This window comes from Propithecus coquereli, unplaced genomic scaffold (genome assembly GCF_000956105.1).
Source record: "Propithecus coquereli isolate 6110/MARCELLA unplaced genomic scaffold, Pcoq_1.0 Scaffold194, whole genome shotgun sequence".
Taxonomy (NCBI): domain Eukaryota; kingdom Metazoa; phylum Chordata; class Mammalia; order Primates; family Indriidae; genus Propithecus; species Propithecus coquereli.
The window spans coordinates 1,601,866-1,615,443 of record NW_012144300.1 but is presented as its reverse complement, the minus strand read 5'-3'; the positions used below and the strand labels follow the sequence as shown (position 1 = coordinate 1,615,443).

Below are 13,578 nucleotides of genomic sequence, written 5' to 3'. Positions count from 1 at the left end.
AAAAAAAAAAAAAAAAAAAAAAAAAAAAAGGACAGCTTTGGGATATAATGAGTGTTACTTGCTAAGAGAACCCTGGTTTTGCTGGAGGCAATGTGCCATGAAACACAGTCTGGCCAAGGACATGTAGGTAGATATTACCAGGTGGGGCTTCCAAGAAAGTTATTGTTCTCCTGGAAAAAAGTGCACATATTCAGCTGCCAGAAGCCTGTGGTTCTTCCTCTTTCCTCCTTTTTCTTCCTTCTCTTTCGTTCTCATTTAGATGTGGGTACAATGTCTGGAATGGGAGAGCCATCCTGAGATCATGAGGATGCCATGAACACACACTAACGTTAGTAGAGCTGTGTGCATTTCTGAGGTGCCGCACCAGCCTTTGGACCTCTTGTTAAATGAGAAAAATAAAGTCGTTTCATTGTCACGTAGCTGGTTTCTGTTGTCTAGAGCAGAATGCAATCCCTGACTTTGAAAGAATTAGTTGAAAGATGAGGAAACAAAGTAGATTTGAGTTTAGCATCCTCTCCAGTTCCCACCCTTAAGAGTAAAGGAGAAATGCGAAAGAATATGAGTGACAAATTACAGGGTAAGGACAGTACCATCAAATGACAGGAGAGAAAAGAAAACAGTTATACCTAAAGTATGAGCCTCATTTCCTTACAAATTTTTTTCCAGTGGCTAATGCCAATCATTAAACTCAATGCTCATCCAACGACTATCATTCCCATCTCATTTCTATTTCAATTGCTGTTGTGGCACAATAAAGTACAAACTAACATTTCCAGAAATGACTTCTACTGAACACTTGTTCTAGGGATCTTATATATGCTACCCTACAATTCTGTCATCAAATAAGTTTAGGGCATGATGAGCTAAAGTTACATAGGATTCATTACTGCAGGACTTCTCAGAGCCTTTTAGTACTGTGAATCTCCAAAAGAAAGTTTTATAATTAGCCTTTCTCAAAATTATTTGTCCAGAGATCCTTTTCTTCCCAGAGCCACTTGAGGAACCACTGTTTCCTAAAAATGCTTTGGAAACACCAAGGTAACCCTATTTATTGTATTCCCCTCAAAATGTGGCTACTATGTCTCAAGGAGCAGAATTCTGCTGACCTTTCTAGGTCTCTCATGTTAATAGCAAAGACATCTATCCAGGTTTCTGTTCATATGCTTGGACCCCGCAATGTACAAGTTGTAAATTAACAAGGACCCTCTACCCTTGAAAAACAGACAGAAGCAGGCCATTTTTATTTTCCCTTGGTACAAATGCACTTTTGGTTATTCAGGCAATACCCATTTAAAAGTGAGGCTTCCAAGAGGAAATGAACAAGCACGTAAGAAGCCAAAAAAAGAGAAAAGAAAGGACTGAGTCACAAGAAATATTATTATAAAAAATTAATGACACAATCCTAGGAGTAACATATATGAATACCCCTAGAACAAGTGTTCAGTAGAACCCATTTTTGGAAAGGGGTTAGTATATACCTTATTATTAACCACAGCCATTGAAATAGAATTGAGAATGGGAATGATACTCATTAGATGAACACTGTTTGCATTTCGTGACCAGCCATTGCTGAAAATAAAATGAAACAATTTTCAACGTCTGGGGGCTTTAGAGAGAGTGCTCTATGACATAAATGAGTTCTCAGTGTAGCTAAGGCAGCCAGACTTCGGTGGCAGGGAAAAGGCTTCCTCATTTCACCTTCACTAGACAGGTGGAGCAGCACACTGGTTTCTCAGATGCATTCCTTTGCGAACACGGCCTACAGATGACCTATTCCTCCTCAACTCTGAACATTCCTTGGCAGCGCAGCCACACAACGCCTTAGCTCTTCAATGAAAGGAATAATGTGTGCTTTAAAGCTCTTAAGCGCTTCAGGAGAGATGAAGCTCCTAAATCCACAGCCCATTAGGCAGATACTGATGTCTGTGTGAAGTCCCTGACAGGTCTGCTTAAGAGGATTATTAATGCTCCACCTGAAGAAATCCAAATGGGAGGCCGAGAGAAAGGTTAAGAAACATGTCAGAGGTTTATTTAGTTTTAGCGCTCAACTGGCACTGATTTCAAAGCTTAAAAAGCCATCTGTGGAGCTACTGGGCAGCAGTTTCAGTTTATTATGTTATTTTACTTTATTAGCACACAATTATACATACAGCTTCCTATATGTGGGGCATTGTTCTAAACACTTCAGAAAAAGCAACGAATTTAACCCTCCTAACAACCCTATTCATTGGGTGGTTTCCTCATCCACATTTCACAGAAAGGTCACACAGCTAGTTTATGTAACTAAGAAACTCTACTGTCTCCTCTGGGAAGCCCTCCTTAATCCTTGCAGGTATGTTAGTCCCTCCTCCCCTGTGTTACCCGTGCACTCTGTGTACAAGTTCCTGTGGCACCCAATATATTAATACAACCATTCCCAATGTCTTCCTGCCCCACTTCCCCAGGCCAGAGTCCCATCTTCCCATCCCTGTGTTCTCATGCCTAGTCAGCGTTCAACATACTTTGCTAAAATGAATCCAAAAACTACAGGTCCATATCTCTTATCTGAAATCCTCAGGGCCACATATCTCTTGAAATTGAGAATATTTGGGATTTTAGGAAGTTACTTCAGTGCTCTATATAACCCCTGGTGGGATCTTGGACAGCACCCCACAGTGAAACACGAATGGCCACACGAAGTGAGCAAAAGACCCATGAGAGTAAGGTTACCTTGACCATCTCAAGTCAAGGCAATCCTCCTCCCTTTCGCTGTTGAAGTCAGGAGACATATTGCTGTCCCCAAGTATGTGCTCATCAAGGGGAGCCATCATGTTGCAACAAGTTGCCACAGACCTAGTGGCTTAAATCAACACAAATTTATTATGTTATAGTTCTGGAGGTGAGAAGTCCAGAATGCCTCTCACTGGGCTAAAATCAAGACATCATCAGGGCCGCGTGCCTTCCAGAGGCTCTGGAGAGAGTCTGTCTTTGCCTTTTCCAGCTTCTCCAGGCTGCCCACAGTCCTTGGCTTGTGGCCCCTCCCTCCAACTTCAAGCAAGCAATGGCCAGTCAAGTTGTTCTCACCCTGCATCACTCTGACCCTGGCTTTCCTACCTCCCTATTTTACTGGTAAGATCCTTGTGATTACATTCGACTCACCTCAATCATCATCCGTCTCAAAAATCCTTAACTTAATTAATTACATCTGCAAAATCCCTTTCCCTTGTAAGGTAACAGATGCACAGGTTTTGGGAATTAGATAGTAGATATATTTAGGGGGAGGTAGGAGGCATTATTCTACCTGCCACAAGCCTAAATTCCTTTTGCTTCCCCAGCATCTGTTGCAGTGCCAGACACATAGTGGAAGCATCATAGTAAATGTTTGCTGGGCTTTTCTTTGTGTTACTTAATGTCTCCAAGAATCAGTTTCTTCATATTTAAATAGAGACTAAAAATACCCATTATGAGCCTTGTAAAGGAGTGAAAGTGCCTTGAAAACTACAAAGAACCCTTAAAAATGAAGATTAAGGGTTGGGCGTGGTGGCTCACACCTGTAATCCCAGCACTTTGGGAGGCCGAGGCAGGAAGATCACTCGAGGCCAGGAGCTCAAGAAAAAATGATCATATCTCATGAGCTAGCAGGAAAAAATACACACATCCATTTGTGAAAGAGCTAGTATGTAAATAAAAGAGAGTAGGATGCTGAGAGAATTCCATTCAATTCAACAAATCATGATGGAAAAGAGCCAGTTACTAGAAGATCTAAATCATGTTATCATGTAGCCTTAAGATAATCCAGTAAGGGACACGACATAATTTAATGTCCAAATTGAAGGGGGCACTATTAATATTTACTCTGGGACAAAAATATCAACCAGACACTCCCAGGCAAGTAAAATGAATGGCCACCCCTGACATGTAGCCTAGTAGTTGAGTCTGGGCTCTGGAGACTGATTGCCTACAGCCAAATCCAAGACATACTCTTACGGCATGGTGACTTGGGGCACATTATTTAACCCCACTCTGTCTTAGTTTTCTCATCTGTAAAATGGGGACAACAGACCCACGTCATTGATGTGAGGGTCACATGAGTCACTGCATATGGAGCATTCAGAACAGTGCCTGGCACTGGCAAGAGCTCAGTAAAAGTGACCATCCACATCCAGGCCAGCCAAGCACATATCCTCTAAATCCCAAGTTCACAGCACGGACTTTCCCATGTTGTCCTACACACCCAGCCAGTAGGCAAAGGGCGGGCATGGCTCCCCACCTGCGAAGGAACCTCTGCGAGGGGTGGCACTCTTTCCTTTGGAACCTGCTCCCTCGCACTCTCGCTTCTGTCTTCCCATCCTGGTTTCTGAGCTCATTTTGGAACACAGAGCTGCAGTGCTAGTCTGGGATCCTGTAATGCCTTGTCAGGAAACACAGCAAAATCCTTTGTTATCAGAGCAGGAGACAGGATGACTGGAAAATTAACTCCCTAAAGTAGCAGTCTTTCCTAGGGAGTGTGCTGTGTCCATTTGATAGCACGGGTAATGTTTTACTTCTAACTTTTAAGCTTTTGTATACTAGAATCATAATGTGCTAACGTCATCTTAAAATGCAAGCTGCACAAACATGTTCCTGAATATATCTCCTCTTGCCACGTTCTGTCCTAAACCAAATCCCAAGTTAATATGGCTCAACAGAAAAAGATTACAAGTACAGACCAAACTATTTTCTGCTGAACTTGGAATAATGATGTTTATCCTGGTTATAAAAATAATAGCTATAACAATCAATATTTATTCAGTGCATACTATGTGCCAGGCATCATTCTAAGCACACGATGGGCATTTAATCCCCAACAAATCTATGAAATAAGTACTATTACTATCTTTATTTTACAGTTGAGAAAATGAAGCATAGAGTGGTTAAATCACCTGTCCACAATATACATATCTAGTAAGTGGTGGAGGAGGCAAGATTAAACCCAGCCAGTGTGGCTTGAATGCACACTCTTAAATACAAACTCTGCTCCCTTTCATGTTGGAAAGCAAAGAGACTTCCTCCTGCATATCAGGGTCTGTCCTGGGATACTGCGTAACTAAAAATAACAAGTCCTTCATTAGCACCTCTGCTGAGGCCCTCTTTGCGGACCACCTGTATCTATCTCCTTTGCCTACCTGGCAAACTCCAAACCATCTTTCAACCCTCTGCTCTTTCAGCTTTTACTGCATCACTGGGTGCAATGTAGGCACTCGAGGCACATTGCAAGATTTCAGTATGGTAGTTATTCAATAACTGTTAACATTTTTCTCAGGTATTGATATTATTATTTTAAATTTTTTATTTTTTATTTTTTAAGGCTAGTCAAGTGAAGCAGTGGGAGTGAAGAAGGAACAAAGGAATCTATAACTGGCTGTAATCAATTAGTTATAAACACCACTGCGCTCGGACCAGCCAAAGGTGCTGATATTTACACAGCATTAGCCTTAAGAAGAGATTCAAAGCAGATTTTCTTTTCAGAATAAGCTCCCTGAGTTCATTTAAGATGTAATTTGATTTAAAAAATTGATTTGCATTTACCTAAGACTGTATTATATACAATGATACATGTGTTTGTACCATTTTTTCTTGTTATTATTTTTAATTAACACACAATTGTACATATTTACGCAGTACAGCATGACATTTTGATACGTGTATACAATGCGTTTCGATCACATCAGGGTAATTAGTACATCATCACCTCAAACATTTATCAGTTCTTTGTGTTGGGAACATTCAAAATCCGCTCTTCTAGCTACTTGAAAATATACAATAAATTGTTATAATTATAGTCATTCTACAGTGCTACTGAACATTAGAACTTACTCCTCCTGTCTAGCTGTAATTTTGTATCTGTTATCCAACCTCGGGCCATTCCTCACCCCTTCCTCCTTCTCAGCCTCTAGTAACCACTATTCTACTCTTTACTTCTATGACATCAACTTTTTTAGCTTCCACATGAGTGAGAACACACAGTATTTATCTTTCTGTTTATATCATTTTTGAGCAGGGTTGCACCGGGTAGCTTTACTCACATAAATCTCATGCATCTTAACAGAGGCAGGCTGCTGTTGTTTTTCTTCAGCTCAGTTTACCAAAGCTACACAGACTTTGAACAACCTGTGCATCAGAACCTCTGACCCTCAGAGAGCAACAAGTCCCCCAAGACAAGAAAAGCCCCTGGTTGTTCCAGCACCAGCCACCTTACTTGTTAATGTTGCTGCCTTCTTTGAGTCGCTCTCCCGCAGCTCCAGTTTTAGACACTCTCTCGCTACCCGCCAGGTCTACCAAGCTGACCTTACTGACTTTCTCTCCCGAGTTCTAGTTGTAGAAAACAAGAGAGAAACAACACACATTAACGCAAAAAACACACAGATATCTACATATATGTCTGCACTGACATTGAGAGCAATCTGAGTATCCATCCCACTCCAATGCAGCAAACTTCTCAAGACTTTAAATGGCCCGAAGAGTTATATGAACTAGCAATTAATTTCATAGTCAAAATTTAAATTGGTATGAAATGTAGCATTGTGTTTACAGCCGAGTACCAAGTATATCAGCTTTCCAGAATATAGTCAGAAATCTGGAGATTTTATGTGCCTATGAGGAAATATTACACAATGTAGATTTCCATACATTCAGGTCCAATCTTTCATCTTTTGGGAAGTGTTCTTAGGGCTAAATGTTGTGGTTTCTTCTTTAATATCCCTCAATGACTATGAAGTAGGCTTAGTTGTTTTTAAGGCCATTTCGGTATGCAAAGATGCATATTAAAAGCTGCATGGTGGTGTCCTCATACTCATTAGGGAGTTTACATGAGAAATCCAATTTTAAAAAAATTATATATATGAAGGAAAACCTAAAAAATTAAACGATTTAAGCAAAGTAGTTCATTTGGTAAGTACAAGAGCTGACATAAAATTCTCAGCCACTGACTCCAACCATAAAACACATCACCCACATAGACACTCTGAGATCTTCCACTGTCCCCAAGGTTCTGCCCAATCCCTCACCCCAGACTGGAGGTCATAAAGTGTCTGGGTGATTATGATGTTGAACACAGCATGGGAGCGGCTGCTTTCTTCATTCATGTTGGTTGCAGCCACCGTCCGAGACTTATTTCCCTCAGACATCAATGACTCAATATCCTAGAGGCAAAGCATAAGGAAAACGCCATAAGCAAAAACATAAGAACACAGTCCTGCATGCCAGGGGTATGTGTTAATTAATGACGATTCCTCCGGCACCTTCGTCACCACCCTTCCATAAAAACTTCCCTACCTCTCCTCCATCAAGCATGGTGTGAGCTTCCACCTCCCTCTGAGCTTTCTAGTGTATGAACGGTTTTCTTCCATTCTTCTTTCCCTCCCCCAATTGTCTTTTTTCTCTGTTAAGTCCCTATTTTCTCCTTTCTAAGTTCCTAGGGGAGCTAATATTTATTGAACATTCCAGATATGCAATAACAGCAGTGACCTTATTTAACTCTAACTCTCCTGTGCTACACAACCCACTACTGCCTGCTCATTCGCCTTCCTCCTCCAACACTGTGGCTCTCCAAGGGCAAGGGATTGCCCTTGTTCAATTCTGTACTCTTGCTCCCAGAAAACCTGGAGCCTATGAGCTCTTACGAAATGTTTGCAGAATGAACTTAAGTACTTTCCTGATTTTACACATAAGGACACCAAAGTTCATGGAGGTCAAATACCTTTTTCCATATCTAGTGAGAGGTGGAGCGGGGGGTACAAATCAAGTGCTCCCCGCTCTTACTAATAAGTGACAGGACGATTTTGACACTGACTTCATCTGCATTGAGCTAAGAACCAGGCCCTCTGCGAAGGCCCTGACTTAGCACCTTTAGAGCAGAAAGGTTTCCATTCATTTCAGAATCTAAATGTTTTAAAAGGGATGACACTATGCCCTATTTCTGATTGAAGCAATACTCTACACATCTTCCTTTAAATGGCTGGAGAGAGTTATGTCACAGATCAGTTTTAGCTGTACTAAGTCTGAGGTGATAACGGCCAGCCACATCCCATAGATACCACCAGCAAGTATAGGGATTCTTCTGTTCATTCATTCACTCACTCATTCATTCATTCACATTCTGTAGCAACAGAGACAGTAGTTTGTGTTATGAGATTTCCAAAGCAGTGACTACAGAAATAAAGGCAGAAAAAAGAATCTCAGACCTTAACAGGGCATTTATGTCCCTTTAAGTCAAGGAGTAAGGAAAGGAAACTATGCCAGTCAATGGAAAGGGGAGTGATTCAAAAAAAAATAGAAGAGCCAGAAGAATGACAGGTGACAGAAACCAAGGCAGGAGACTCTGTCAAAATAAAGGGGTTGGAATTAACTACCAAAGTCTATTTAGACTACCACATTTGTCTAAAAGGACGTCACTGGCAAACTTAGGGAGAACAGTTTCAACAGAGTGGTATTAGGGAAAATATTCAGCAACCTCAAATCATTAGGCCTTTCAGCCACATACTAAACCTTTGTAACAAACCAGCCTACAGAGTGTGATTATAAGCCCTTTCTCTAGGTTTGGAGTGTGCTGATACTGGGATTCTGAGGACATGAATGGTATCAGTATGTTGTAAAGCATCCACATAAAAATATATTCAACATCACTTATACACTTTGATTTATAGCCAGTTTTTTAATGACATATTAAAAAACTTACCTCAAAACTAGTGACAGCTAATTGAGATAAACCATCTACATATGGTCCCAAAACTTTATGCTCTCGAACTTTAAGAGACTGTCTACTCCTATGTGAGGGAGGAAAAAGGAATGAATGAAACAGACCAAACTTGAAAGCTTTTCTTTCTTTTTAGGTACTTAGTAACTAAGACTGCAATTTCAAAAGAATTTTTTTTTTAATCACACACACAAAAAAAATTCTAAAACTACTTTATTTGGATTAGCAAAACAGCATTCCACATGAGGAATGTCTTTTATACTCTGACTTCTATTTAAAGTAACTTGCTATTTTAAAAATCCTATCTCTAGTCCCAAGCTAAACAGTCAGTACACAGAACTAGGTTAGGCTAACTCATTTTAGTAGATGAACTTGTTTCACATAGGGGGGGAAAAGGAAAGAGTGAAGCAAAGAATATGCTAGATCAAATGTAACCTTAAGGCTATTTTATAGGTAAGCACATTCTCAGTAAACAGTGTCTTAAAATTTTTGGACAAATAGTGAACAATATTAAAATGCTTTGAACTTTAATTTACTCCTTTAAATTGCATTGATTTACGTTGCTTTTATGATGACAATTTTATAAAGAAAGTGAGATTATATTAATAGCATGGTGGTTGTTAGTACTTATCCTATATTTAGCACTGCCTCTAATGGTGAAGACTTGAAGTCTCTGAGTTTTTGAATAGCAAACCTGGTTTGGAACCCACTTGAAGAGCTTATCAACAGACAGCTGAGATTAAAAGCAAGGCCATGTAAATTCTGACCACATTGTATGTCATCTGTTTCATGGCATTGGGTATTAATCACTTTTCAAATTAAGAGTCAATGCTTGGCATTACTGCAGGGTGCGGAAAAAAGAAACTGAGAATCACCAAGTGCTTCCCAACATCATAGCATTGTTTCCTAAATACTTTTCAGTTATCCCATTTAATCTCACAACACCCTTTCAAAGTAAGTTTTACCGACTTTAAGGATGAAGAATTCAATGTGACAGAGCTGGGCGTGGTGGCTCACGCCTGTAATACTAGCACTCTGGGAGGCCGATGCAGGAGGATGGCTCAAGGTCAAGAGTTTGAGACCAGCCCAAGCAAGAGTGAGACCCTGTCTCCACTAATAATACAAAAATTAGCCGAGTATGGTGGTGCGTGCCTGTAGCCCCAGCTACTTGGAGGCTGAGGCAGGAGGATTGCTTGAGCCCAGGAGTTTGAGGTTGCTGTGAGCTAGGCTGATGCCACAGCACTCTGGCCCAGGCAACAAACAGAGTGAGACTCTGTCTCAAAAAAAAAAAAAAAAAAAAAAAAAACAGAAAAAAAAAGAGAATTCAATGTGACAATGAGCAATTCTGCAGTAAACAGGGGCATACTACAATGCATGTCCTCAAGAGAGCTATGTTTATGCACATGATCCAGCTCGCTATGCTTGCACAACCAGAGGTTCTGTAACATTATTCAGCAGCAAGAAGAAGTAAATCTAGCACGATATTGAGTGCTTGTGATGGTGCCTAACATCTGGCATTCTTGTATACTGCTGGTGTGAGTGTAAACTGGTACAATCACTTTGGAAAATAGTTTGCACTATTTCATAAAGTTGGAGATTTAGTATCTTGTGACTCACAATTCCACCCCTTGATGTATTCTCTCTCCTGCACCTCTACACCAGGAGACCTATATAAGAATTTTCAGAGCTTCATGGTAATGATAAAAAAGAAACCACACCAATGACAGGGGAAGGAATACATTATGGTATAATCATACAACGGAATGCCAAAGAGCAGGAAAAATTAATGCATTGGTACTTCATATGTAAGAATAAATAAATCATTGGGGGGAGGGAAAAAGCAAATCATCAAAGAACATATATATTATGATGTCACACAAAGTTAAAAACTGTGCAAAATTATGTATAAATGCCAAAGAAGAGGAAGAGAATGATAGACGCAGAATTCATAACAATAGTTCCCTTGGGAAGGGGTAGGGAATGGAATGGGATCCAAGAGGAACATATAGGGGGCTTCAAAAATACTGGTCATGTTCCATTTACTAAGCCACGTGGGGCGAGTAGGCAGTTGTTAATTTCATTATTCTTTACCCTTTACAGGTGTTATAAATGTTCTTTTCTATGTATTAAACAGTTAATAGCTTCTCAGAGTAAATATAAACATTTCCTACGATTGAGCCACTTCTTTGCCACCCATAATTTTGACTGCACACCCTTGATTCCACCTAAGCTCTTATGGACTTATAAGTGTTCACAAATGTTACATTTTGGCTGCTAAAAGAACTTTAAAATAATTTTTAATGACAGGAGAAAGCATTCACTGCATTACGTGAAAAATTCAGGATGCTGAATTGTCTTTTAAGAGAATGACCTCGAAATGTGCACACATACATAGATCTGAAACACAGGATCAAAATGCCCCGAAGTATTAACGATGGTTATTTTTGAATGGTGGGATTATAGATCATCTTTATTGCTTCTTACACTTTACCTATTTTCTAATTTTCCATAAAAACATACTATTTTTAAATCTGTACAGAATTCTTTTAACTAAAAAGAATGTAAATGGCTCTCCTTCCTCTATGAATCCAACTCATCTAGTCTTTATTATCTAGTTTTTTAAAAATACAGATGCGTGGGTTTCACCCTGGGTCTAGTGAGTCACAGTCTCTGTGGGTGGGACTTGGTCTAGTCACTCTAGCAGATCCTTAAAAAGTTCCCCGCACGATTCCAATGCACAACTAGGAAACGGAACTACTTGTCCAGGCTGAGCTGCTTCAATCCTTCAACAGTTCTACCTTCAACACAGAGGTGCTTCTTCTCGGTATAAATGGAAGAACCAATGTGTTATTTGTAACTCAATTTTTGTGAATAGTTCATGGTGGCAAAAAATAATACCAAAAAAAAGGGCACACACTGGCAACTTTATACATGAGTATAGGATAAACTGTATACACAGTGGGTATGTTGATAGGCTTTGAGAAGCTGATGATTTCAGTAAATGAACTGAAATCAGAGTAACAAACAAGGGCTCATACATACATTCGCTTATGATTTTAACTTTTAGAGTCATTTAAAATTATTACCCCTATTTACAAGCTTCATTTCAATCACTGACTTACCCTTTGGGGTCTAAAAGATCTCGGACTTTCTCATTATAAATTTCCATATAGGACACTTCGACTTTAAAGGTCTGGGATTCATTTTGCTCCACAGAGATCCTTTTAAATAAAGCACAGCAGAGCCTTGGAATAAGGCCCAGCTGCTCAGCATGGCCCATCATGGAGAAGGATTTTCCTGAACCTGGAAAAGAGAAAGCAAGAAGAAGAAAGGGTAGAAGAGGAAGCAAAATGTATGTATCAGCTGAGGTCACACAGCAGAAGAGTGGCACATCCGGCCTCAAACCCAGGCCCTCAGATGCCGCCTGGGATGCCAAGGCTGCTCCTGCGCTTCCCATTACACTCACGGCCTCCAGGCTGACTCCCACTGCAAGAGCTGGAGAGCACCTCATTTACAGATGAATGTGCATAAATGCAACCACGAAAAATACATAATCTTTAAAAGTGTGCATGGCAAAATTCCAACCACGCTTTATCAAGATAACACTAATAGTATTTTAGTGTTGTATATATCATACTTATTCCCTCATCTGCGTCTCTTAGTTATGCTGTGATGCAGTATTAGCCAGCACTGTTGTGATTTACTTATTCCTACCTCATAGCTGAAAAAACAGTGGCTCAGAGTGTTAACCACTGAGCCACCAGTATGTCTTTGGTTTGCTTATTTCTACCAACTGCTTCACAAGCCTGGGTTTGATAATCGATCATCACTTTTGTATCCTGGTAAAAGTCCTCAGTATAGGATGATACTAAGAGTTTTTCTGTACTTTTACTGTAACATTTGTACTGAGAAACTGGTTAAGTATTCTTCTAGTTCAAATACAGGTTAAAACAGTAAGTTAGGAAAATGGCATTTAATGTTTTTAAATTAGCTTTGCTTATCAACACTGAAATTACTCAATTACCAAAACTGTTGCACCTTCAAAAGTATGGTTACTTTTGATCATCTAATTCAGCTAAACGCACAAAAGTCAGAAGCATTTTTCTGTTACTTCTCAGAGGTTTTCTAAGTTTTCAGAAATGCATATTTCATATCATTGACTATAAATAAAAGCAACCTTTTACCTGTTTGTCCATATGCAAAAATACAAGCATTATACCCCTGAAAGGCTTTTTCAAGAATTCCTTCCCCAAGGCACTTGAAAACCACTTCTTGACCTAAAAAACAAGACAAACACAAATTAAAAACTAAAAAAAGGGAATAATTTTTCTTAACACATTTGTATTAGTAACATCACAATAAAAAAAAGTTAAAATTGTACTGAGTGTCTACTATGAACAAGGCAAGGCTGTGTATTAAGAGTTCCATATATGCAATTTCATTTACGTTTCTAAACTATAGCTCAGTATGTGGATAGACTGTTTCCCTCTAAGACATTTCTTTAGGCATTAAAGTTTCCTTTCCATTGTCAGTGGGCCATATGGAAGCATCATTCAAATTTGGTTAAGTTTCTTCTGATGACTCAGCACCAAAAATGTCATTAAACATGAATTGTCTTATCTCCCCATCTGGATTCAGAGCTTCCAATGAGCAAGAACCATGTCATACACTCCTTGGTACCCGCCTTATCCCCTAGCATGGTGTTTTGTACATGCCATGTCCCAAAAAACTGTTCACTGGTGATGGTGGAGTGACAACTTCAACTGCTGTTTGTAGATTCGCAGGCACCCTCACCTGTGTTCCCACTGGGGCCTCAGGGACAAGTTCTCTTACACGAATCTCTCTGCATCATACTGTTGCTCTTG

General features: G+C 39.8%; 1 protein-coding gene across 1 annotated transcript in view; it reads right to left on the bottom strand.

Moving 5' to 3' along the window:
• KIF13A (kinesin family member 13A) overlaps positions 1-13,578 on the bottom strand; it is a 221,750-nt gene that overhangs the window by 68,752 nt on the left and 139,420 nt on the right. The window contains exons 5-9 of the mRNA XM_012643272.1: positions 12,898-12,990; positions 11,836-12,016; positions 8,696-8,783; positions 7,026-7,160; positions 6,218-6,330 (exon numbers count right to left, since the gene is read on the bottom strand). Coding sequence (XP_012498726.1) covers positions 6,218-6,330; positions 7,026-7,160; positions 8,696-8,783; positions 11,836-12,016; positions 12,898-12,990 — 610 coding nt within the window. The remainder of the gene's footprint in view (positions 1-6,217; positions 6,331-7,025; positions 7,161-8,695; positions 8,784-11,835; positions 12,017-12,897; positions 12,991-13,578) is intronic.